The sequence below is a fragment of the Eulemur rufifrons genome, chromosome 18 (genome assembly GCF_041146395.1).
Source record: "Eulemur rufifrons isolate Redbay chromosome 18, OSU_ERuf_1, whole genome shotgun sequence".
NCBI lineage: Eukaryota > Metazoa > Chordata > Mammalia > Primates > Lemuridae > Eulemur > Eulemur rufifrons.
This window is the reverse complement of record NC_091000.1, coordinates 1,897,168-1,922,819: the sequence shown is the minus strand read 5'-3', so window position 1 is coordinate 1,922,819 and position 25,652 is coordinate 1,897,168. Positions and strand designations below refer to the sequence as shown.

Sequence of the window (25,652 nt, the reverse complement as noted above, 5' to 3'; positions counted from 1 at the left end):
GCAACGACAAAAGGGCCATCAGAAGCTGGGCGTGCCGGCGTGGTCCCCACTGGAAGAGAGGGTCCCCTGACACCAGACAGCACCAGGGGCGTCCTGAGAGGACTGGACTCAACTCTCCAGGGCCACGGCAAACGCGCGGGGACGACGAGGGGAGGCTGGGGACCTGTGGGCAGCCTCCTTCCCTCCAATGTCCCTGCAGGAGCCCCCTGCGCCCCGCCGGCCAGTCTGGGCCGGACGGCAGAGAGAGCAGGGAGGATCCGTCCACGGGAGGAACCAGTCGGGGATGGCGGGCGAAGGTGGTCAGGCCAGGCCGATGGAGCCTCAGATTTAATCCTCGTGTTTTAATAATCTTTACGCAGTTTTTGTGGCAGCTTGAACCAAATATATATATGAAAATATATGTACTAAATTTCTTTTCTGGTCCATTAAGACAGGCTTTATGAAGGCATATGGAACCCCAAAGAGGTGAAAGAGGTGTTATCTTCATTTCCTTCTGTCCCCAAGCTCAAGCCATGAGGAGCCAGTCCCAGGAACGCGACCCTTCGGCGATGACACCCCTTCAGAGGGACCGCGCTGGCTGACAGGTGTCGTACCCGAGCATCTGCAGACGGCTGAGCGGAAGGCCGAGACTGGCAGAACAGGGGGCCGTTGCATGGGAATTTCTTCGCCTGCAGGTCTGACTTGGAGCCGTTTGGACACGGATGTTGCCACGGTCCCTGGCGCTCACTCTCTCCAGCTCTCCGTGCTCGTTTCTTCTTGGACAGGTTCTCCTGTCGTCGGCTTCTAGTCCTGCGCCTTGTCTCTTTCCGATTCCTTCTTTTGAGCCTTCCTTTGCCTCCCTGTGGTTTTTATCCCCTAACGTGCAGCTTGCTCGCTGCTCCGATAATCCAAGACCTGCTCACTCCGTCCGGCTAAGTGACCCGCGCGGGGGGCGCGGAGCAAACACTCGGGGGCCGGAGCCCCAGTAACTTCTGACACTCGCTCCTCCCACTCGGGGGCATCGAGCTTGGGGGGCTCGTGCAGGGGGAGCCTGACGTCTGAGCGAGGAAGGAAAACTAAACGAGCCTCCGCACCCCCCCCCCCTCCCCAGGGCTGCGCAGGCCTCCTGCGGGGACGCGGGCCCAGAGGACCGCGGGGAGCGCAGTGCGGGATTCCCAGCGCGGATTCGAGGCAGAGAGAAGATGGACCCAACTCGTCTTTCATTTTGGGTCATAATTTGCTCTAATTCCACAGATGTGAGAAAATCTAACATTTCGACCAGAGCAAACTGTAATGAAAGACAGGTTTTGGCTGGGTTTGATCTTTTTCTGATTATTCAAAATCTGAAAGCCAGAAAACCATCAAAAGGCAAAGAGAAGAAACACATGTGAGGCGGTCGAGAACCTGAGGGGACCTCATGGAGAGTCAAGAAACCGCTGCCATCCGACAGCGCGTCCTGCAGGCAGGTGGCTCAGAGCCGGCCTGGCGTCCGGGGAACCCGCGGCCCCGCACACTCGAGCGCGTGCGGGAGGCCAGGGTCTGGGCGCCGGGCGGGGGCTGCTCTGAGGCCGGGGCAGGAGACACACCCCGCATGCCAAAGAGCTGAGCCACCTCACAGGCACGCTGGTGAAAAGATGTTAGGATTTTAAGATCTGCAGATGAAAGGGACCAGGTAAGTATGAAATTTTTAATTGGCAGCGTAAGTATTACAGGTATACATTACATATTATGCAGTGGTAGTTAAGTCACTTTGATTTGGGGTAAGATAGACACACCTTGCTAATAGGTTCACCATTTTACCTGCACTGGCCTGTTAGGACTTGGGAAAAAAATACAATAGCTCTCGTACCAGAGTGATCCAACTGGTTGTTTTTCTGTGGAATATCTGTTGTTTAAACTGTTTTTCCTACCATGACTAAGAGTGATGGCGTCTCTAATTTGAGGCAGCACGTGAAGGGTTAAGGTTAGGGTGAGCGTGAGGGTTAACGTTCCATCAACAAACCTCGAAGCAAATGGCACACCTAAAACATATGCTCCGATCCCTCCAACCAAAAATTTCCCCCAAATACTAGGACAGAAATGCTGTGTGTGTACAACTGTGCGGCTCATGTTCCCTGGGAACCAAACTGACCCAAAGCTGAGGTCCGATGGCGTCTTCCCAGAGACCTCCCTGTGTGCCCGGTGACACCTGCCCCACAGTCACCAGCCACAGGGCTCCCGGTGAGTTTCACTCTGGGGTGGGGACTGTCGGTCACGTTGATGTGTGCCCTGACGTTTCACACTGTAACAACTCTTATCTCTGTGTTGTTCCAAAGTTGACATGATTTCTTCAATCTTGAAGCTTCCTTCTTAAGAAATAGCTCCTGATTCAAAGTTAAAATTATTTATTTTGTAATAAAACCCCTTATTGAATTGTGTTTACAGCGGCCTTTTGTAGAAAGGTGTATCGGAAATGGGTCGCACTGAAGTGTTGCTGGTGCTGTTGGCCCTTTCTCCCTCCGTTTCGGGCAGCGATGACTTGTCCTCGTACTCGGCACGTGGCATCATCCCCTGCCCTGGGATTCTGGTCAACGTTGCCGACACATCCTTAATTAAAATGACGGCAACTAGACATAGCATTAAATGGTCGCATTGCTGGATCGCAAATCCTATCTTCTGTGTTCTGCTCGGGATCACCACCCTGTTTGTGAGAGAGAGAGTGACCTGGACAAGTGGCTTTGTGAGTGGAAGCCGCGTGGCCCCTGCCCCCACAGGCCGCGTCTACGAAGGCTGTTCCCACGAATGGAGATGCTGACTCTTCCTTATGACAACGTGGGCTGGAAACATGCACAGCATAAAACTTTCTCATAAGGACCGCTAAATAATTAACTGTGGCTCTTTTCTTTTGGAGAAATAATCAATAACTGCCATGTGAAGTGTTTCTGGCCGTCAGCCAGGGCTCAGCCAGGGCTCAGCCAGGCTCTGTCGGGACGCTGATCTTCGAGAAGAGCTGTGGCCCCGATTCCACCGTGTCTGGCAGGACGGCCTAGTGGTCAGAAGCACAGGCTGAGACACCAGCCTGTCTGGGTGTGAATTCCAGCCCCACCAGAAACTGGACAATTGGGCAATTTTGCTAAACTCTTCATGTCTTAGTTCCTTATGTTAAAAATAGAGATAATGAATTTGTAGTTCGTTGAATCTAATGTGCCCATCGCTGCAAGATACCATTATCTTATGAACCATTAAGAAAGAAAAGACAGCATGCGGTACTGACCGGGCAAGGCACTGAAGTGACAAGATAGACAGTTCGAACCAAATCTGTGCACAAGCAATGACAACCATAATGTGACTGTCATCTGACAGCCATTGTAAAATGTCCTCTTCTGTAAGATGCGTTCTGACTAGAGAGATGTTAAAACGTGACACAATATATTAACAGGTTTAAGAATATGGTAGTGGTCACCTTATAGGAATAAATGAGTTTGTTCATGTAAAGCCGTGGGAGGAGTGTCCGGCACACACTAAGTACTCGAGCGATGTTGGCTATTGACGTTAGTGTATCTGTTCGCACGTCTAGGAGAAAGACAGCAGCCTTGTGGGGCCCAACTTCAGCAGCGCCGTAAGAAAACAAGAGGAATTGTTTCAGCTTGTGACTTCAGAATGGGAACATGGAGTCGACAAGGGGGAAAACGGCACTGTAGTATACACATTCCGACAGCTCGGGAGCGCACGATTCTACACGGTGACCACACAGACACATACGGTGCTGGCTGCACGCTACTGGAAGTTTCTGGTGTTAACTTTCAAGGCGTCACTGGGGATAACAAAGTCCCTCGACAGGGGTGACAAGGCCTAGCTAAGCCCTTACCTTGAATGAATCCGCTCAGCCTGTGAGTAATACTATTACCCTCCTAGGAGGCGCACGGGTGCACACTCTTCCCCTACCACGGTCAAACCCACGTAATGACATGGAGCGTTCCCAGTCTCTGTGGTGGTTCAAAGTCCAAAACTGAAACAGAAACATTTCTTCCTTATCTCCCTAGACTTCAGCAACTATATTGCCCTCTCAACGCACAGATATAATTAGAACCTTCTCCACCAATACAATTGGTCTGTGATATCTTCTGTAATGGTAAAAATGATTTTCAGATCCTTCTGGCTTTTAAAGAAAGGGCCACTTATCTTCCAATGGGAGTTTTCTTTTCATCCCCTCTCCTCCCTCCCTTCCTTCCTTCCTCCCTCCCTTCCCTCCCTCTTTCTCCCCTCACACCTGTCTCTCCTTCTCCTCTTCCTCCTCCTCCCCTTCTTGAAGCTTCTCCTCTATTATTTGGAAATCCCTGTCCCAGACTTGTTTTTTATTTCCACTAGAAATACTTCTCCAATTCCAGCATCAAAGGCTAAAATCTGTCACATTAGGAAAAGGTCCTTATTCCCTAGGCATTTTTATTTGTATTCTCTGGCTTACGTGCGAGACGTGGATTATACAACCAGTGACTGGAAGCTTGTTTCTGTGGCCTAATTTACCACAAGCTGCGGTGTGCAACCAGACGTCACCATTGGAACCCACCCCCAAGAGAACAAAGCTAATTTTCACTTGCAATTTATAGTTTTTATTCCAGAAAAGGGCTTTTGATTGGATTTCTCTATCAGTGTCCAGGGGACTGGTAGTTTACTCCCATCCCAGCAGATATTGAATCTGACACTATTTCTTGGTCCAACAAAATTAAAATTAAATAGGACAGAACCATTTCTATTGCTACGCATCATTTGAACGCCAGCTGGTACATTCTTTGCATCTTGGTCAGCACAGTAAGCCATACCAAGTTCAGACTCACAACTGTGTTTACGACAGTTCTATTGACAAAGTAACTCCTGGCCTCACAAGAAAGCCATGTCTGAGAGGAGTTCTTGAATTGCTGTGATTATGCACAGACAGATGCAGGGATCCGTGGTGAGGTACTGCCCCAAGGCAAATGAAGAAACATGTCAAGAAATACTTAAATCGACTCTGCAGAAAAGATTCGAGACATTAAATGGCTTTGACTGTGAAGGTATCCGAAACTTCAGAGTCGAATTCTTTCAAAATTACTATTTCATGCTAGTTTGCATACTACTAAATTAAACTTCCAAAAAGCACATTCCTTTCCTTTGGAGGGCTGTGCAGTGTGGTATAATACTTAGGAGGATGAAAATACAAAATAAAAGCCAATTTATCCAGCTGGGGAAAAGCCTGCATTTGTTACTCAGATTATTTTTGGAGTTTTCTTCCTGCTGAAATTATTGAAATACAAAAACAAGGAGTGGCTTAAGTGTTGGAGAACCACTTTTAATTGACTTTAGTAAATATTTAAGTGCCCATGAAGCAAACTGAGGAAAATTGCAAAACAATTTTAAAAAGCAGCAAGAAAACAATAGTCCAGGAGATTTTATTTTTGGAAGGCTGTCCACATTGACAATAATCCACAATACGTCTGGCCTCCACAGCTGGGGTTTCGAGAGGATAAGGAGATAATTAGTTGCATGAGGGAGGGTAGAGACTGAAACAAATCACTTTTCCTTGGCTTTGACCCCATACACTGCAGCAGTGGAGGGCCAAGTGCGGTGAAAGTTTCTAGAAAATTCTAACATACAGAGAATGGGGAAGGTATCCCACTATTCCATGGCAGCCTCAGCGATGACTCTGACCCTGACACACAAATCTAGGACACACAGGACATACAGGACAAGAGGCACCTTTCACGATACATTGTATTTCTTATAAACTGTTCATTCTATGACGCTGAAGCGATTCCGCTCCATTGGCTCTGTACCATGTGAATACTCAGCAGTGTAGGAGAAAACTGCCAGGTGGAGATTTTAAAGAAAGGAAACACATGAAAAGATTTTTGAAAGGGTGGAGTGTATAAGTTTATACTAAATGAATGACAATAAAAGTAAACACTTTAAAATAGTAACTTTATAAATAATACATTAACATTTATTAAGATATTACTGTTTGACACAGTTTTAAATTCTTACCCTGTGTTAATTGACTTAACACTCATAATTACCCTAGCAGGTGGTTTTACTCTTCCTGTTTAGCCAACACGGAAACTGAGGCACAGAAGGTTATGTAACCTGCTGCAGTGACCTGCCTGCTGTGTGACGGACCCACACGGAACCACTCAGCAGCTCTGATGCTTGTTCCACGGGCAAATTTTTAATTCTGAAGGGATTATCTGTGGCTACTTTTATTCTTCAGGTAAAGTTATTTTGGTGTTTGTTTTTATTTATTGGCTTTCTTGTCAAATCCAGAAATTTGGCCATTGAGATGTAAACTGATGCTACTAGTTTTGCAACTGCTACTTATGGCTGGATACCAATGATTGTTATAATCAATTCAAATTTCTGACTATAAAGCGATTGATACTCCACACTGGCCTCGAATGCCAAGCTTGCTTCTAGATTCACTAAGACGGAAGTGTGAGCATCCTTGCACGCAGCTGGGATGGGCTTACCCACTGCGTCCCAGTGTCAGGGCTTGGCCAGGAGAAGGTGACACGGCAGCTGCTGTCACTCTTAATGCTCAAACTATTACACAACAGCTCCGTAAAACAGGGGCAGCTTTTCCTGGGTCTGGTGATACTGAGTTATTCCATTTCACTGAAGTCTACAGAAATAGATTCAATATTCTCATTGATGACGGCCTCGCAGTTAGACTATTATAGAGGTATAGCTAATTTTTAAAGTGAAGATTACAAGTGGACAGGTCAGATGGAAATGGGTTGAGAAAGAACAGAAAGGACAGGAAAGAGGACAAAATGTCACAATAGATCATGTGCCTTTAACGTATTAACCCAGAAATTACCTGTGCAGAGGACTCAGGGGTAAGGCTAAGTTTCACTTCAGTGAAAATAAAGGTACCATTCTGTTAGCTTAGTCTCTTTTTGTTCCTAGTTCAACAGTAATTTGATATGCTATGAAACATTTATTGTTCTCTGCAAAATATAAGGGCCTTCATTTTTTCAATTCAGTGCAAATATACAGAGAAAGGAAAAAATAAAAAGATTTAAAAATGAATCAAAGGAAATGACAAAAGATTAGGAAAATAGGAAACTATACAATCAAGTCTTGTTTTCTTATGGATTCTGTCCCATTGTGCGTGATTCTCTCACCCAACACGAAGACGGGCGGAGAGGCGAGGGGGCTGGTGAACGGTGATAGGAGACTCTGCTCAATGTTCAGACCCTCTTGCTAGTCCTGAGAAGGTACAGTGTGTGTGGTATGTGCACACCTGAGCACACTTTTTTCTTAAGAATGAGAAGCTCATATACAGATTTTTTTTTTTACCCTCTGCAGCCAATAAACTAGGTAGACTACACCATAAGATCTTTGGCACAAGATTGAATACATATAGTATTCTACTGAAATGCCACAAATTCAAAACAAAACATTTTAAAAAGCTTTAAAATATAACTACAGAATCAGAGAAAATATTCACATGCTACACATCCGATAAAGGGCTAATAACCGAAATCTACAAAGCACTCAAGCAAAACAGCAAGAAAAAAATCAAACAACCTCATTAAAAAGTGGGCAAAAGACAACAGAAGCTTTTCAAAAGAAGAAAAACTAATGGCCAACAAACATATGAAAAAGTGCTCAACATCTCTAATCATCAGAGAAATACAAATTAAAACCACAATGAGACATCAGCTAACTCCAGTGAGAATGGCTTTTTCCAAAAGGTCCCAAAACAACAAATGTTTGGTGTGGATGCGAAGAGAAAAGAACACTCATACACTGCTGGTGGGACTGCAAACTAGTTCAACCTCTGTGGAAAGCAGTATGGAGATTTCTCAAAGAACTAAAAGTAGACCTACCATTTGATCCAACAATTCCACTACTGGGTATTTACCAAAAGGAAAAGAAGTCATTTCATCAAAAAGACACCCGCACTAAAATATTTATTGCAGCACAATTCACAATTGCAAAGATGTGGAATCAACCCAAATGCCCATCAATTCATGAGTGGATCAACAAAATATGGCATATGTACACCAGGAATACTACTCAGCCATAGAGAAGGATGAGTTAATGCCTTTTGCAACAATTTGGATGGAACTGGAGACCATTATCCTAAGTGAAGTATCTTAAGAATGGAAAAACAAACACCACTTGTACTCTCAATTAAACTGGAACTAATCGATCAACATTTATATGCACGTATAAGTAAAACTCAATGGAAATCAAACAGGTTGGTGGAGGGGTTGGGTAAATTCACACCTAGCAGGTATGATGCACACAATCTAGGTGATGGGCACGATTATGCATTGACTCAAAACTGTACAAAAGCAATACATGTAACCAAAATGTCTGTATTGCTGCAATATTCTGGAAAAACACAAAAAAACAAAAACCAAAAAAAAAACACAAAAACTCAAAACTAAAACCACTCAGACAATTGACTAACATGTAACTCAGAAGGGCAAGTGGCTAGGAGCCAACCCACCTGATACATGATGCTTAAAACCAAGATATTTTGTGAATGCTTTTTATGGGCTAAATCACTCTATCCATTGGAAACACTGCTGCTGGACTTGTCAATACATGATAGTAGAGTAAAATAAAAGTCAATTCTTTTACTATAAAATATAAAAATACCATAATTTACATCTGTGTCTCTACTCCCCACCTTAAGATATAAAACATTGCCAACACCCCCATGTACTCATCAATCATATTCTTTATTCGTGAGGTTACTGCTGTCTGGAATTTACCGTTTGTCATCCCCACACATTTCTCCATATTCCTACATCATAAGCTTCAGATAGTACTATTTTGCAAATGTAACTTCATATGCAAAAACTTTACTCAGCAATTTGTGTGTATTTTTTTTTTGCAACTTGCCTTTAGTATTGGTTGATATTCTGTCTGTGAGTTTCAGACACCTGGCACCTGTAGCTCCAGTCCATTCACCGTGTGGATATATTAACACCACAGTTCAGCTTATCTATTTTCTCTACGATGAATATTCAGGTTCTTCCCATTTTTTGGAAACAATGCTGCCATGAACACTCTTATACATGCAACCTTGTGCACATGAGCAAAAGTGAGTGCCAGGTATATACCTAGGAGTGGTACTTACTCGTTTATTTATTCAACACATATTTATTAAGCATCTATTACATGCTAGACACTGTTCTAGGCCCTGGGGACACAAGGTGAGTAGAATAGATAAAGTCCCCACACTCAAGGAGGAGAGATAGACAATTAAGAAAATTAAACAAGGATTACGTGAGTTCTATGGAGAAAAAACGAGAGTGAAATAGAGAGTGGGTGGGCAGGAGTCTTCTTACACGGGGTAGTTCCGGAAGGCCACGCTCGGAGGTGGTGTTTAAGGAGAGATAGGCAGGGAATGGCAGAGTCACTCCTGCAGGGGTCTGGGGGCTGCACGCAGAGGGAGCAGGACGTGCACAGGCCCCAGACAGGAACAGGCCTGGCGCGGCGCCGGCGGGGGGTGGGGCTGGGGGTGGGGGGTGGCAGTGGGGACTAGGCAGGGGAGCCCTGAGGGTGGGGGGAGTCAGGCGGTTGGGCCCGATCACTGCCTAGAGGACTATGGGTTTTACTCTGACTGAACGAGAAGCCACTGGGCAGCGTCATGACCACAATTTCATGAAGAAGAATTATGCTGTGAATAGACATTTCTCAGAAGGAGACACACAAATGGCCAACAGGTATATGAAAAAAGTGCTCCACGTCATTAGTCATCAGAGAAATGCAACTCAAAACTGCAATGGGATATCATCTCACCGCAGTTTAAATGGCTTTTATCCAAAAGACAGGCAATGCCGAGCGCTGGCGAGGACGGGGAGAAAGGGGAACGCGAGGACATCGCTGGTGGGAAAGTAAATGGTGCAACCACTATGGAGAACAGCATGGAGGCGCCTCTCAAAAAACTAAAAATAGAACTACCATATGACCCAGAATCCCACCGCTGGGTGTACACACAGAGGAGGGGAAGTCAGTACATCCAAAACACATCTGCACTCGAGTGTTTCTTGCAGCACTATTCGCAATACCCAAGATTTAGAATCAGCCTAAGTGTCCCTCAACAGATGAGCAGATAAAGAAATTGTACATATACACGGTGGAGTATTATATAGCCAGAAAAAAGAATGCAATCCTGCCATTTGAAACAACATACGTAGAACTGGAAAACATTATCTTAGCTGAAATAAATAAGCCAAGCACAGAAAGACACATCTCGCATGTTCTCACTCATGTGGGAGCTAAGTATGAAAAACGATCTCATAGAAACAGAGAGTAGAATGACGGTTTGCAGAGGCTGGGAAGGGTAGTGGGGAGGGGGGAAGTAGGGGGCTGGTTAACGGGTGCAAAAATATAGTTAGATAGAATGGGCAGCATTTGATAGCACCACAAAGCGACTCTAATCAACAGTAAGTTAGGGTATACTTTAAATAACTAAAAGAGTGGCACTGGAATGTTCCTAACACAAACAAATGTTAAATGCCTGAGGTGATGGATACCCCAATTGCCCTGATTTGATTAATTTGTAATGCATTCCTCTATCAAGATATCACATGTACCCTATAAAGATATATTACTTAACCATAATAATTAAAAACAAAAATTAAAAAAAAACACATCCTTAACATTTCACAATCCACTTAGAGTTAATGTTCCATGAGTTCCAATAAAACGCAGAATGCTTGCATCCACACACACACGCAGAACTGTGCTGGGTGCTGCGTAGGATTCGATGTGCAAGAAGGAAAGCAAGGAGATAGGCCAGGAGGTAACACAAACATCCCAGGGAGACGGGGCGTGGGGCAGAGCCTCGTTAGCGTTAGCAGAGGTGCTGCTATCAGATTTGAAAATATTAAAGGCCGAGCCAACTGCATTTGCTTGATCAATTAGATATGGGCTTTTTGTCTTGAATAGCTGGAAGGAGGGCTGTCTTTGTTGACCCAGAGATTTGGAAAAAGAAGGTTTTTGGAGAAGAAGTGAATCAGAAGTTCTCTTTTGAACGTACCAAATTTGATAAGACTCTCAGATATCCAAGTAGAGATGTCAAGTAGGCAATTGAGTATTATATAAAGGTTTAGTGTAAATACATCTCAAACTTGTGTATTACAAAATCGTTCTCCAAATTGTTTGCACCTATTTGTATTTCCTGTTGCAGTAAGAGCACATCACCATTGGCTTTCTCAAATGGCATCTCACTGTTGACTGTACCCTTCAAGTACCCCTGGGCTCAGCCCCCTGGTCTTAACTTCCCACCCACCGGATAGTCACAACCTCCTGCAGAGGGAGCTGGGCCACGTTTCTAAAACCAAGACAGTCACTAAATGAGATGTATCACATACTGACCCCCTAGTAAGAAAACTGGATTGATGGCTCCTTTTTATTGCTATTGTCTGTGAGGAAATGGAAATTTCCACAGAGTTGCATAGATTTGATATGGCTAATCCCTTTGTTTTGACTTTTGACGATGATCAAAGTCTTGCTAATGTAAACTAATTGGAGGCGTTGGAGATGCTGGGTTTTGGTCATAAAAAGAAAGAATTTTATTGCTTTTAATTACAATTATTAAATATAATTTTATGATGCTAATAATGATGATTTAGTAGGTATCTTAAGATTAGATATGAGTAATCGTATTTAGAATATTAAAGACCGAACATGCTTGGACTATTGCTGGATTCCACTTTTACTGCAATGAGTGGGTGGTTAAAAGTGGCTTTTTCCTTTTGCATGTGCACACATTTACCCTACAACGCAATCCAGTATGAAGGCATGTTTGGACCACTGTTCATAAACGGGGCATGCTTTATTTTATTTGTAGTTATGTGATGGAGAATATTTGTCCCCTCCTCTTAAAATTTTTTTTGGTTCATATCGATTGACAATTATTGACTTAGTGCTAAAGAACAGGGGAAGGGTGCTTGCGCAGGGCTACGCTTTTTTTTTCTTATAGAGAGATACTGTGAAAATTACCAAGCTGCCATTTTCTTTGAAGATATTTGGAATGTGAATTCCAAGCCTAGAAGATTTTGAAAGATGAGGATTCCACTGGTCTCCAGTTCTGAGCTGCAGCGAGGCACGAGGCGCGCACAGCTGCGAACACAGAGCGGCCGCGGTCCGCCTTCTCTGCCCTCGGCGGTGCCGGATCAGGAACCAGAGGACCCGAGTCACATTCCAGCGTCTGTCACTAATTATCTCTATGTTACGAGACACATCATTTCAAAGGTTTCTGTCTCAGTTTCCTTATATTTAAATGGTTTATATATGGTTGTCATAATGAAATATTTTAAAAACATAAAGTGAAAATATAGGGCCTCCTTTGTACAATAGTGGAGGTGATTTTGAACTAAAATTCTCCTTGAATTTTTTACCAGCTCACAAAAGTTGAGGGTGGAGAGAACAGGGAAGGTGAGTGCGTGTCCGTATGCTATTCGGAGGGAGGGCATGAGGAACACGGAACATTGGGACATAATCAGAGAAACGAATAGCGACTTCACTTTGCCTACTGTAATAATTAAAATTGGCCATTTGCATACTACCTAAATTGTAGATCAATTATTAGACAGAAGCTTCTCTTCTACCAGCTCTTCTCTCTCCTGTTGAGACTTTGCTGGATATGCAAGAGGAACAAGGCGGGGAGAAGCGGATCTGTTCTCAGTCTTGTTTGGGGCTAAACTGGTGTTTGCACAGCGTGGCGGGGTGAAGGGACTGTGTATGAAGTTGAAATGCCTCACATGAGGGGCCTGGCATTTCCCCTACAGTGTCCGTCACTCCTCTCCTCAGCGGGGGCGACGGTGCCACACTTGCAAGGTTCACCATCTCTGGGTTTCCAGGTCAAACCGTCCCTGTTTCAGCCAAATTTAAGAAGCTCCGGCCAGCCGTGCCAGTCTAGCAATGTGTCGTCACCCCAGACCCGGCACAAGTTCAGTGACTAAGTCCTGCTTTAGTTAACCAGATGGCGCCTCCATATCCAGCTCTGTTCCTTCGGCTGCTGGAGCTACAGTCCTGCCCTTCACTCGCTTAGACCCCTGCAGGGTGACAGTGTCTCCCTGTCGTTCAGTCCCTGCATCTGGCACACGGCCCTGTGTTCCTGCGGCACATTCCTTTTACGCAGCCTGGCCTTTCCCACTGGCCACCCCCAGGCTCCTGGGCACGCCTCGCCCACCTCCCAGCACAGAGCCAAGCACCCAGCTCTGAGTGTCTCGTCCTCACAAACCAGTGTCCCTTGGGCCTCTGCTTCCTGCTTGCTTCACAGTCTCCTGACGTCCCCTGGCCTGTCCACCAGTTTGTCAGCTGCTCCTGGGACCTTAGGCAGCACCCCAGTGAGTCTGCCCAGGCTCTGGGTCCTGGGTCTCCCGGACTGATGCAGCCTGAGCCAGGCTCTCACATGCCCCCAGTTCAGACACTCCTGATTAAAGGTTTTCTTCCTTGTACAAAATTTCCTTCAAAGATTTTCTCTTAAGACTGACACATGTCTCATGTGGTCAAAAGAACTCTGTGTTCTTAGGCATTTAATGCACTTACAAATATATGACAGAGAGGACCAAGATTTTTGGAACAGAAATTAAGAAAACCCAATGCACATCTCCACTCTCCTTCTCAAAAACAAAACAAAACAAAACAAACAAACAAAAAAACACCAAACTCCAAAAGACTCTAAAGGATGCAAAAATGACCAGCTAACCTTCAAACAATGGAGCATTTTATCAAAGTTAATGATTCTAAAAGGGCACGAATTGTAATATCTTATGAACACTGGTCATGGACTTCAGTAGACTGGGACATAAGAACAAACTAGTTAATAATACTGTAGCTACTAACTAAATTAATGCCTCCCTGCCCAACTAAGGCTGAGCGTGGTGGTTCATACCTGTAACCCTAGCACTCTGGGAGGCTGAGGCGGGAGGATTGCTTGAGGTCAGGAATTTGAGACCAGCCTGAGCAAGAGCGAGACCCCATATTTACTAAAAGGAGAAAAATTAGCTGGGCATGGTGGCACACCTGTAGTCCCAGCTACCTGGGAGGCTGGGGCAGGAGAATCACTTGAGCCCAGGAGTTTGAGGTTGCTGTGAGCTAGGCTGATGCCATAGCACTCTAGCCCAGGAGAAAAACTCAGCCTAAAAAAAAAAAAGCTAAAAAAATAATTGCCTCCCCCCAAAAAAGCGGCAGAATTGTGAATTTGACAGTCACTAGAATTATCAAATATTAGTATTTAGGTGAACTTTAATACAGTAATTATGGTCTATGGTCTGCTTGAATTAATCCCATGATGCTAAATGGATTGCTTTTTGTCATTTTTGAAAGGTTATAGTACACTTGCCAGGGTCATCCATTTGGAAGAGGCTATTTCGGAAGTAAGCGTAGGTGGAACCATATGTGGTTTGAAAACCTGTGGAACTGTTTTGAGTGACAGGTGAATGTATTTCTGATGGAGAATTAGTTGTTTGTAAGATTGGTGGGTTTGAAAAAATCTAAATAGAATCTGAAAGAAATATTCAATTTCACTTCTATTCAAGACACAATATAAGAAAAATAAGTTCTTTATGAAAAACAAATATAAAGGCAGAATTTAGAATGTTTAATGCAATGAGCACATTAAGAAGGTTTTCACTGCCCCCTGCTGTCAGTTTCTAAAAGAAACAGTACAATTACTGCAAACTGACTCCAGGGGTGTTAATTGAACAAATTGGTTGGGAGAAACAAAAGCCTCCCCTACTGACAGTGCCTGTCAGCCGGCGACGCTCAGGCTCACCTCACACGTGTGATCAAGGGCTCGTCGGACCACGAAACCAACAGCAGCGAAGCGTGGATTAGCGGACACAGGGTGAGAGAGCAAGTCTGTGATTTGTGAAATCTCATTTCTCATTAATATGAGACAATACCAGTTGCTTCAAATTTTAGCCAGTGATGTCCACTTTACCACTTCTCCAAATTAATTTTGAGTTAATTTTTTAGTATGTATTTAATGTAGATAAATCATTCTTCATTAATCAAAGCAAAACTTTCAAAATAGATGAATGAATGGCTTATTTTTTGTAGTATAAGCCTGACTTGAAATGTTATTTTCATCCTGACGAGTGAAATTAAGAAGTCAGAAATGATAAAGATAGGCAACAGTAAGGCAGCAGTTGCTAGTTGCAAGGCACCGTTTTATTTTTTCCACCTATTTTCTTCAACCCCCCCTAATCCCAGGTGGGTGTTATTATCATGCCCATTTCACAGGTGAGCAGTCAGAGGGTTAAAGCACCGACTAAGGCGGCCCAGCTGGGAATGGCGAGTCGCTGCGGGAAACTCCGGGGGAGGGCTCCAAGCCGCTCCCCTCAACCTGTCCGCACATAAGGTACAAATTCTGCAACCGAGAAGGAAGAATTTGTAGGAATTGTAACGGCCATGGTGGTATGCTTCTCCACCCCACGCGCACACTCATGTCATTGTTATTTTTTGCTGTCTCCGTGCTTAAGTGGCCAGGGCCTGCGTAGGAATGACAGGCACACCTGCGACGCCCCCAGCTTGGCTCATCTTTGTCGTCAACAGGAAAGTTCTGCCCGCCTTGCTGGCATCGCTCTGGCAGCGCGTGCTGTTTACTGACTACGGGCGATGCAGCCCGCCCTGAGAGCGGAATACCTACTGGGGCTAATCTCACTGTTGGGCTGTGCACACCTGTGCCTGTCACCTCGGCGTCTCCAGACCGCTCCTAGTTTTAGCCACGCGTCCCAACACCGTCAGCAGCTCACGCTCAAACACGCATGTTTGCACAGTGCTTCGGGTAAATAAACTTCACAGCTTACATTTGCCCTAAATTCCTGGAAACAACCTGTGTCCAGCCCTCTGCGGCTCCAACCCTTGTCCTCCCCAGGCCGCAGCACCGATCGCAGACGGCCCACGACAGCGGCCACACCCTGCGGCGACAACCGCATGCTAGCGTGCAATTCCGGACGCTCCTGCGTCGCAACACGTGGCAACACGCCACCTCGGTCTCTGGAGCGCTGACGACACGGGGACTTTGTCCTCTGCCCACGTGAAAGTGACCCCAAAGCCAACAAACCGTCCGCTCTCGCAACACGAACTCTTACCTGACCCTCGGGGCGGGGTTCCCGGAGACCCTGCACTCCAGGCGCACCCTGCTGCCTTCCGCCACCTCCTGGCTCCGGAGCTTCTGCAGGAAGCGGGGCGCCGAGGGGGACAGGCGCGCGCCGGGGGCTTGGGGCGGGCAGCGGCCGTCGCGGTCCCCCGGGTGGCAGGGCCGAGTCCCGGGTGGGGGCCCCCTGGCGGGGCTCGGGCTGGCGGGCGCGCTGCGCGGGGCCGGCCGGCTGTTGGGGGACAGGTACCCGCTGTCTGGGGACGAGGACTCCCCGTTGGAACCCCTGTTCCTCGGCCTTGTGGCTTCTCTGAACACGGACGTCAGCTCCTCGATCAGCCTGGCCGCCCTGTCAGCCACGGGGCCCCGAGGGCCCGGCCCGCCCCTCGCTGGCGAGGGCCCCGCGGCGTCTGCGGTCTGCGCCCCGCGCCTGCCCGCCCGTCGGAGGCTGCGCACGTAGCTGGGGCTGGCGAGCGGCGCGGTCGCCGCGGGCTTCCTCCTCCGGGCGGACGGGGACTGGCTCTGGGCTCGCCTCTCCGCCGCGGGGCTGCGTCCGCCCGGCCTGGCCTCCCCGTGGCCGCCAGGAGCGGGGCTGGAAACCCGCGAGGTCTCCCTCGAGTCCAAGTCCCGGGTCCCCGGGCCGGCGATCGCCCTCCGGGCCAGGGCGAGGCTCGCGTTCATCTCCTCGCGGCTGAGAAAGGCGGACAGTCCCGGGGAGCAGCCGGCGCCCTCGCTCTCCTCCTGCACGTCGGACAGGGAGTCGCCGGAGTCGCGCGACGAGGCCTCGGACATCCCTGCACCTGCGCCTGCACCTGCGCCGTCCTCATGCGCCGTGGGCTCCGCGCAGGGCCAGGCTTCCGTTGGGGTCTGAAACACAGCATGGAATCGTCGTCAGTAGCAACGATTTTTTTCCTATTGTATCGTAACACTACTAATCTACAAATGGGGAGAAACATCAGTGAACAAATAAATCAGTTTTCTCTATTCTATAAGCTGGAAGAAATGCCAGGTACACTTGTGCGCATCATTCGTGATTGTACTTTAGAGTGTGCCAGGCGAGCGACACTGAGAGTCTCGCTGAGCCTGAACGATGCAAAAGACGGCATTTGCCGCAGGCACCTTTGCGTGCAGGTGGAGTCCAGAAGTCCGTACGGGAAGCTTCCCGAACGCGGTGAACCTCAGCTGCGCAACCCGTGTCGGGAGGAAGCCTGGCGGGACGTCCCCAAGGAATGCCGTGTCCTACGAGGACTGCACTGGGCTGCGGGTTTAGAGGCAGGTTTCCATCTAGGGAAGCCTCTAATTTCAAAAAGCGTTACGCAAAAACTGAGAGGGTTTCCAAAAACACAAGAATCTACCACTACATAGGATGCAGCGAGTCAGAACCTGTTAATTAAACAGAAGCCATTTATTCAGAGATCCTAAAACTCAGCATTAACCTGCTCTTTCTCCTTTAGTTGAGTGTTGTACTTTATAGTCTTAGGTGTCTTCTTAGAAAGATTAGTTACTTTGCTGTGTTGAATTATAAGATTCTCCACATGCTAGTTCTACTCTCCTTACTAAAGCATATTTCCTACTATTCTTCAAGTAATTCCTAAATCCGTTACCGTGGTCTCTTCATTGTCCCTCTCGTTACCAACCCACATATTACTCTAATTCCTTTGTCCTGTCCGCGCTCCAGGGTGGAAGTGTCCTGGCCTCTCTCCAGGTGTTCAAACATAGGCCACATAAGGAGAGACGTTATAGTCAGTGAATCTTGAATACTTCAATATGTTTTGTTCACAAGAAACAGAGCATGATTTTGAAAAGGCAAAATTATGGCAAATGTAAACAAGTATAAACATGCATTCAAGACCATAATTTTATTTGACAAATTAATTGAGGAAACCAGTAAGATGTTACAACCATTTCAAAGGAGACGCTGAAGGCCAGGCACAAATGTAGCCAATCAGGAATGCCGGCATGAACTTGCTAATGATCTGAAACTGGTTAATACTTACAGAGCAATCCAACATAATGTTTGGAATCATTTATATCAACAGCATTTCTACTAGAAAAAACTCACTTGTGTATCTGTGTGCAAGTATAATTTGCATTGCTATCAGGTTTCTGCAACGTACGGAGTTGTAAAATTGCCTAAAGACAATGAAAGCCATAGACCCCTACAGATCCCGAGGCCCTAGTGGACCTTCCAGGGACCCCGCACACACTGCAAGGGCACCCAGGGCTATTTTGTGTATTTTAAAGCCTTTTATAGTTTGCCCTAACAAGGCAGGGTGGTTCCTCCCAGTCCAGAGCTCCTCGTGCCCTGGGCCCCACAGTCAGCAAACAGGGGGTCACGCCAGGGAAAGCAGGGCCAGGATCACTTACTGTGTGAGGAGGGGAGTCCCTGGGCAACATGTCCAGAAGGGACGCAGAGATGGGAGGAGGGACTTGGGCTGAAAGTATGTTTGTGCACCGCGGCAGAACAGACCATATTTTTGTTTCTTGCAAAATTTATTTTTCTTTGAAAGAGAAGCTACTGGGTTTTTTTTGTTTGTTTTTGTTTTTTGGCCTGAGAGAAATTCAGTTTTTGTATTGAACTCAGTGCGGAGAGAGCCTGAGAAACCTTTTGTGTCAACGGTAGCTGGAATAGGCTCAGCTAAAAATCCAAGCAGATAATTGAAACAAAACCTTTGGTTCTGGAAGTGACTAACTTTTGAAACTTAAGCTGGGATAGATGTACTACATAGAAAAGCATTATCTATTCAAAATGCATTTATAAGACACCTGCTACACGCCCAGCAGTGTGCTAGGATGGGGATATAACTGTGGAAAAGAGATTTTTGACTTCTTGGAACATAAACGTCCACGTGGGATACAAATAGTGACGCGCGCATGTTACGTAGTGCGCTAAGTGCTGCGATGAGAGAAAAACAAAGTGCTGTGGTAGCTCCCAGGACGGACAGCAAGGTCAGGATCAGGAAAATCCCGTGGAAGGAGGGAAGCAGGGTGTTGGCAGAGTCATGGACACGACCTGGATTCCAGACAGAGCGTGGCAGCGCGGCGGCGGGACAGGTCCAGCCGCACAGAGAGCTCCCCGGAGCGCAGGGAGCAGGTAGAGATGAGACCAGGCGGCAGGAGGCAGGACAGGGAGGGCCGGGGGCCTCGAGAAGAGCTTGGAGTTTATTTTATGGGTAGTTGGGAGGCAAGGAAGAGGGTTAAGTCTGCGAGAAACATCACCAGGGTTACATTTTTGGGCGATAACTGAGCGCAGCCTGGCTTGGGGACAGAGTCCGGGGAAGGGAAAGACAGCGCAGCCCGCGGGGGCGCACATTGACCCCTGCCTTATTTTTGGTTGCCACCCTCTGAAGCCCCCTCTTGGTTTTGGATAATCCCTCCTGAGCTCGCTTGCAATGGCGTGTGAAATCTCCAAATATTTCCCTTCCCAGCCCCTTGGAGCCTGGGCACAAGTCAGGTAGGTGACCTAGACTGAGCAATGCGACGCGTTCATCACGGACTTTGAGGTGAGGACTAACGATTCAAGGAAGCGGCAGGTGCAGGGTCCATTCTGGCGGCTGGACACGGCGGCGCGGTGACATGGTGTGTCCAGGGCCAGCAGGGCGGCTGCGCAGAGGGGCATCGAGGGCCGGAGACGCAGCCGTGGTGTGGTCTGTTCAGCTGTGGCAGCGGTGGTGGCTGCACACGAGGGCTCGGGGGACACAGTTTTAGCTGTGGTCTCGCCACCAGCATAGACTCCAGGCCTCGTTTGTGAGTCGCCACCACTGCTCTCAATAAACCCACTTGCACTTGGACTGGCCAGAGAACATTTCTGTTAGTGCCACTAAAGAACACAATTGATAGGAGATAAAAAGATGGTAGAGGCTTGAACGTGCGACACTGGGATGGAAAACCGAAGACTGAGCCACCAGACACGACAGACGGCAGAGCTTGGTGACTGACTAAATGCAGAGATGGGGCGGGGGCGGGATGGCAGGAGACCCACTTCGAGATGAACGGCGCCATCAGCGCGCGGGCCACAAGCGGAGGAACAAGTCTTGAGAAAACAACAAGCTGAGTTCAGTTTGAGCCTTGTGCACCGGGGGGCCTCTGGGGCCTCGGTGTTGGCGTCTGGAAGGCAGCTGAGACGCTGGTCGGGCCGGGAGGAGGCAGAGCCGGCTGGGTTGGGAATGCTCGCCTGTTCTAGCCACGGGAGCAAACGAGGCCACCGAGGAGGAGAGTAACGGAGCCCTGCAGGGAGTCGGAGGGGACCGGTGGTCCGGGCGCCACGGAAGCGGGAAAGAGAATTTCTCAGGAAGGGGTAAGTGGCCTTTTGATTCTAGCAACTGGGAACAGTTAGCACATGGGCGACAGCAGTTTCAGTGTATGCGACAGAAATGCAAGCGGGTGGTTACAGAAGGAAAGTGAAGATGACGAGCTCGGCGGACGGTTTCGAGAACTCTGTGGGAGGGAGGAGAGACAGGAGGTAGTAGCTGAACAAAAATGTGGGATCTCGTGAGGCTTTCTGTTTGCTTTTTAGGATGGGGCACAGCGACACGTTTCAGCACGCAGGGAATTAGTCAGTAAGGAAGCTGAAATGCGCGTGAGACAGCGGGATGATGCCTAGGCCGGACCCCGAGGATGGGAGAAGAAGTGGGTTGTTACGGCCCAGTGGCAGGAAGGGGCGGTTCTGCCCCGTCAAAGGACAGGAGCCGGGGGCCGGGGAGAGAGAGAATATCTAGACACATTTGTAATTGAAAGAAATTTTCAACTTTCTCAACACAGCTATTGTAAGACGTCTGTGCACTGGAAGTTTGTGAGGACAAGAGGTAGTTTGAAACACTGTTGTGGAGAAAGGGAGGAGGTTTCCCAGAGGGGTTTATGGGCACAGGTGAGGACGTGGGTGAAGCTGGACGCCAGGCGCTGACAGCCACCCGTCCCCGCCATGGAGTCTCCCCAGGGAGCTGAGCCGGCGGCTGAAGGTGCCGAGGAAGACGGGCAGGTGTGATGTGCAGGTGGGAAGGGAAGGAAAGGGGCACGGTGCGGAAAATGCTGGCAAGGACGGGTGGACTTCGAAACCTGTGCTGGCCCCGGGGTAGGGTTTTGAACACAGAGAGGTTAAGGGACTGAAGTCCCAGGGAAAACAAAGGAAAGGTGAGTGAGGAAGACTGAGTTAAGAGATCCAGAAAGACAGAATAAGATACTGAGGTGTCTGAATCGAATATTTTAGAAGCAGAGTCCTGAATTCGTTTTTGTTTTTAATAAGGTTTATTTTATTTTTTCTAAATTTCAATTTTTATTGAGGTACATTTGACAGTTAAAGCTGTATGTATGTAAGGTGTACAGTATGAGACCTGCTAAACACATACATTGTGAAACTGTCACCACAATCGTCCTAAGTAACACATCCATTACCTCAAATGGTTACCATTTTCTTGTTCTTTCTTTTTTCTCTTGTTTGTGGTAAGAGCACTCATGGTCTCCCCTCCTGACCGCAGGTGGAGTGTGGCCACGTCATGGTCCTTGACTGTTTTGTGGAACGTGTCAGAGTGGAGCAGTTGTGACAGAGCCTGGGTGGCTCACAGAGCCCCAGGCACTTCTCTGCACAGACAGAAGCAGCTCGCCGACCGCCCGCCGCTGCAGGGCACCAGGTGCCTAGCAAAGCCGTGCGGCATGCGTAAGACCAGCAGTGATGACCACCAGTGATGACGTGGTGCGGCTCCGGCTCCTGGCCGAGCGAGCAAGGGCGCTCCCCCACCCCGCCCTCCACATAGTCACCTCTCGCTCCCTTCCTTCCACTCGCCTTCCCGGGGTGGGCAGTGACGTGAAATCAACTGAACCACGGTTTTCTCGTGCAAGAGAAGCTTCAAGGAAGACAAAGATGAGCCGGGTGCAGTTTCTCCTCTTAAATGATCTTACCATCCAGTAAGAGGGATTAGACAAGAGTAAAAAATAGCTCAGCTACAAGGAGGAACATGATAATTGCTATTAAAATAGTTTAAACAAATTGCAGTAAGGGATCCAAGATGGAAAGAGAGATCACAGTTCCAAATTTGGTCATGTCACTCTTCTGTCTGTCTGAGTGCTGCTCCCTGGCCAGTAAGGGAAGTCCCAAAGCATGATGCTCAGGAGAAAGGGGCCCGTGGACAGCCTGCCTGGACGCAGACTCCAGCCTCACCCTCCACCGTCACCCACGCCGGCCACACTCGAGCCTCCCTGGCCTCGCCACGTCCTGGACATCCACATTCTTTTGCATGTGCTACTCCTTTTGCCTAAAATGCCCCTCCCTCCTCTTTTGTTTTTCAGCCTTGAACTCCTGGGCTCAAGGGATCCTCCTGCCTCAGCCTCCTGAGTAGCTGGGACCTTTCTGCCTTTCAAATTCCAGTTTATCCTAGAAAACTTTAAAAACTTTTACTTCTTTTTGGTGTTTTCTAGGATTCCCCAGCCAATATAATTTGCTCCTTCTTCCAAGCATGGTGCGATGCCTAGCATTTTGTCATAGCATTCATCTTATTAAACTATAAATGTCTGTGTTGAGACCCTTTCCTCCTTGGACTGTGAGCGGTACAAAAGCAGGGGCTGTGACAGGTGTCGTCGTGTGGCCAATGCGCAGCACAGCGTCTGGGTCACGCACACGATGAGAAGTACCTGGTATCTGAAATGCGGTTTGAACCCTGGGCAGGATGTGACGGGAGAGGGAGCCACGGAGAGGGGGAGGCAGGAAGCGCTCTGACTCCATCTCTTGCTCCGGCAGCCAGACCCGCGGCAGTGTCTGGCACTGGCTCCCGCAGCTGAGCGCATCCTGCTGCTTATCCCACTTCCTCAGCCGTCTCGTAAATTGTCGCTCCTGCCCTGGGCTCTGTCTTCCGTTAAGATCTGGATAGTCAGTGCTATAGATTAATGTACACGTATAACACATAACTGTTAACGTGTACATATCAAATATGCATTACGTGCTCATTTCACTGCTGCAAAACAGTCATCGTCACACAGTGCATTAAAAACACTTATCTATAGACATTGATTTTTATGTTTCTCATTACCCTCAAAGAAAGTTTCTCATAAATTAGAAAAACATTTACTGTTTTCCTGCAATTCCATTGTTAGACAATAAGAATTCCATAAGCTTTGATGACTCTGTCTTTCACATGGACACTAGCAAGCTCAGGGGTAAATTTCGAGTCTTAGAAATACAAATGGTTTTTAGGTAAAAGAGAAATTTTTTTGGCTTACTTTTCTAATTATCTTATTATGTGGTCAATGTTTATTTATTGAGTGCCTACTATGCGCTAGGCTCCTCCTCTATAGGCTGGGAGTGAGATGGATTCTCTGCCCTAAGGAGCTAACATTCTAATAGGAGAAAAGACAAAAGTAGTAAATTGAAAAAAAAAAATTTCAGGTTCTTAATTTGTTTATACTACGTTTGGGCTTCTATCTTTTTTTCATTGATTTTGGGCACTTGTACTATGCTTTTATTGCATACAGCCTTAAATTAGCTTTGAAAGTTGTTAGGGTACACATAAAATAAAATAAAATAAGATAAAACAAAACGCACACTCGCGTGTTAACTGAGTGTCTGCAGAGCACGGTGGTTTGGGAGGCGCACCCTGGGCGGGAAAGCCGCGACCACCACTTGCGGAGGACGTGCTCGGGATAAGTTGTACCGTGCCACTGCCTTGTGGCGCTCTGAAGGCAAATTCCCCCGGGCGGAATTTTGAGATTTATGCATGATACCAAACTCTTAATCCTAAGTAAACATTTAGGAAGAAAGGTCTGGGAGGGTCGGCAAACACCGTGAGTCAGGGCACGTTGCCATGTGCTCTGAACCCTCAACAGGCGGCGTCCCAACATCTTGGCTCACCCCAGCAAGCGCCGCTTTCAAATGCTACTGCCATGGCCACCCGTCTGGTTAACTCACTGGGCACATTTCATTCTTAAGGAATTACTGCCACTTAATTTCTAGGCTATTTCTAATTATAATTTTATGGTTCACGACTTCTCCATAAATTTGTATCCTCTGAATTCTGTTGGACTCATGTTATGCTATGAAATATAGAACATGTAAATAAGTTTTCATTGAAGATTTTATATTTTGTATGTATATCACACATTCTGACATAAGTAATTCTATCAATCTTAAATTATCTTGGCATTACTATCCTGGTATTTGGGAAAAGATTTGAGTTACCAAATAAGTAATATGCATATAAATGTATATGGTTCATAGACATATATGGATATACAAATGATAGAAAAGATAGACAAATTTAGAAATTATGAATAACATTTGCTTTTAAAATTGTCGACTTTTGAGGATAGATTATTTGAAAACCAGATCTGTGATATTTGGGAGAATCCTCTATGTTGTCAGTTAAAAAATACTTATGGGACACCCCGAAGCTGCTCCCCCTGAAGCAAGGCACCACCTTGAAGTGAAAAAGGATTTCCTTGGCTTGCAGGAACCTGAGAAGACAAGGCGTATACGTGAGAAACAGCAGAGTCTAGCAGAAAGGAGAATTCAATTGCAAATAACACAAGCTAAGCCTCCCAGGGACTTGCTACAGAGCAGCTTCCGAGTTACGTGTTTTCATAGAGTGAATCATTTGATCCTCAGGGCAATTGATGGAGCAGACATTATTTTTCTATTTTATTTATTACTGAAAACTGTAGCAAAAAAATGTTTGATGTTAGAAAAAAGGCTGACAGGCACTAAGGATCACCCAATATCACGTATCACATTCAACAGGTACTTTAGAGCATCCAGAGTCGGGTAGTAACTTTTCAACAGTTACTTAAAAGTGCGTGTACACAGCCAAGGAAACTAGCACGAGAGCAAACAGACAACCTACAGAATGGGAGAAAACATTCGCATGCTACACATCCGATAAAGGGCTGATAACTAGAATCTATATAGAACTCACGAAAATCAGCAAGAAAAAATCAAACAACCCTATCAAAAAATGGGCAAAGGACATGAACAGAAACTTTTCAAAAGAAGATAGATTAATGGCCAACAAACGTGAAAAAATGCTCAATATCTCTAATCATCAGGGAAATGCAAATCAAAACCACAATGAGATATCACTTATCTCCAGTGAGAATGACCTTTATCAAAAAGTCCCAAAACACTGTTGGCATGGATGCGGAGAGATAGGAACACTCATACACTGCTGGTGGGACTGCAAAGTCTGTGGAAAGTAATATGGAGATACCTCAAAGAGCTACAAGTAGAACAATCATTTGATCCAGCAATCCCATTACTGGGCATCTACCCAAAAGAACAAAAGACATTCTATAAAAAAGACATCTGCACTAGAATGTTTATAGCACACAATTCACAATTACAAAGATGTGGAAACAACCCAAGTGCCCATCAATACATGAGTGGATTAATAAAATGTGGTATATGTACACCATGGAGTTCTACTCAGCCACAAAAAAAGAAAAATGGTGATCTAGCACCTCTTTTATTATCCTGGATAGAGCTGGAGCCCATTCTTCTAAGTGAAGTATCACAAGAATGGAAAAACAAGCACCACATGGACTCACCATCAAATTGGTACTAACCGATCAACACTTATGTGCACATATAGTAGTAACATTCATCGGGTGT

General features: G+C 46.7%; 1 protein-coding gene across 2 annotated transcripts in view; it reads right to left on the bottom strand.

The window, feature by feature from the left end:
• Positions 1-16,855, bottom strand: part of PALLD (palladin, cytoskeletal associated protein) — a 304,188-nt gene extending 287,333 nt beyond the window's left edge. For both annotated transcript variants that reach the window (XM_069493521.1, XM_069493522.1), the window contains exon 1: positions 16,059-16,855. In XM_069493521.1, the coding sequence (XP_069349622.1) occupies positions 16,059-16,855 (797 nt within the window). The remainder of the gene's footprint in view (positions 1-16,058) is intronic.
• Positions 16,856-25,652: the final 8,797 nt, after the last annotated feature.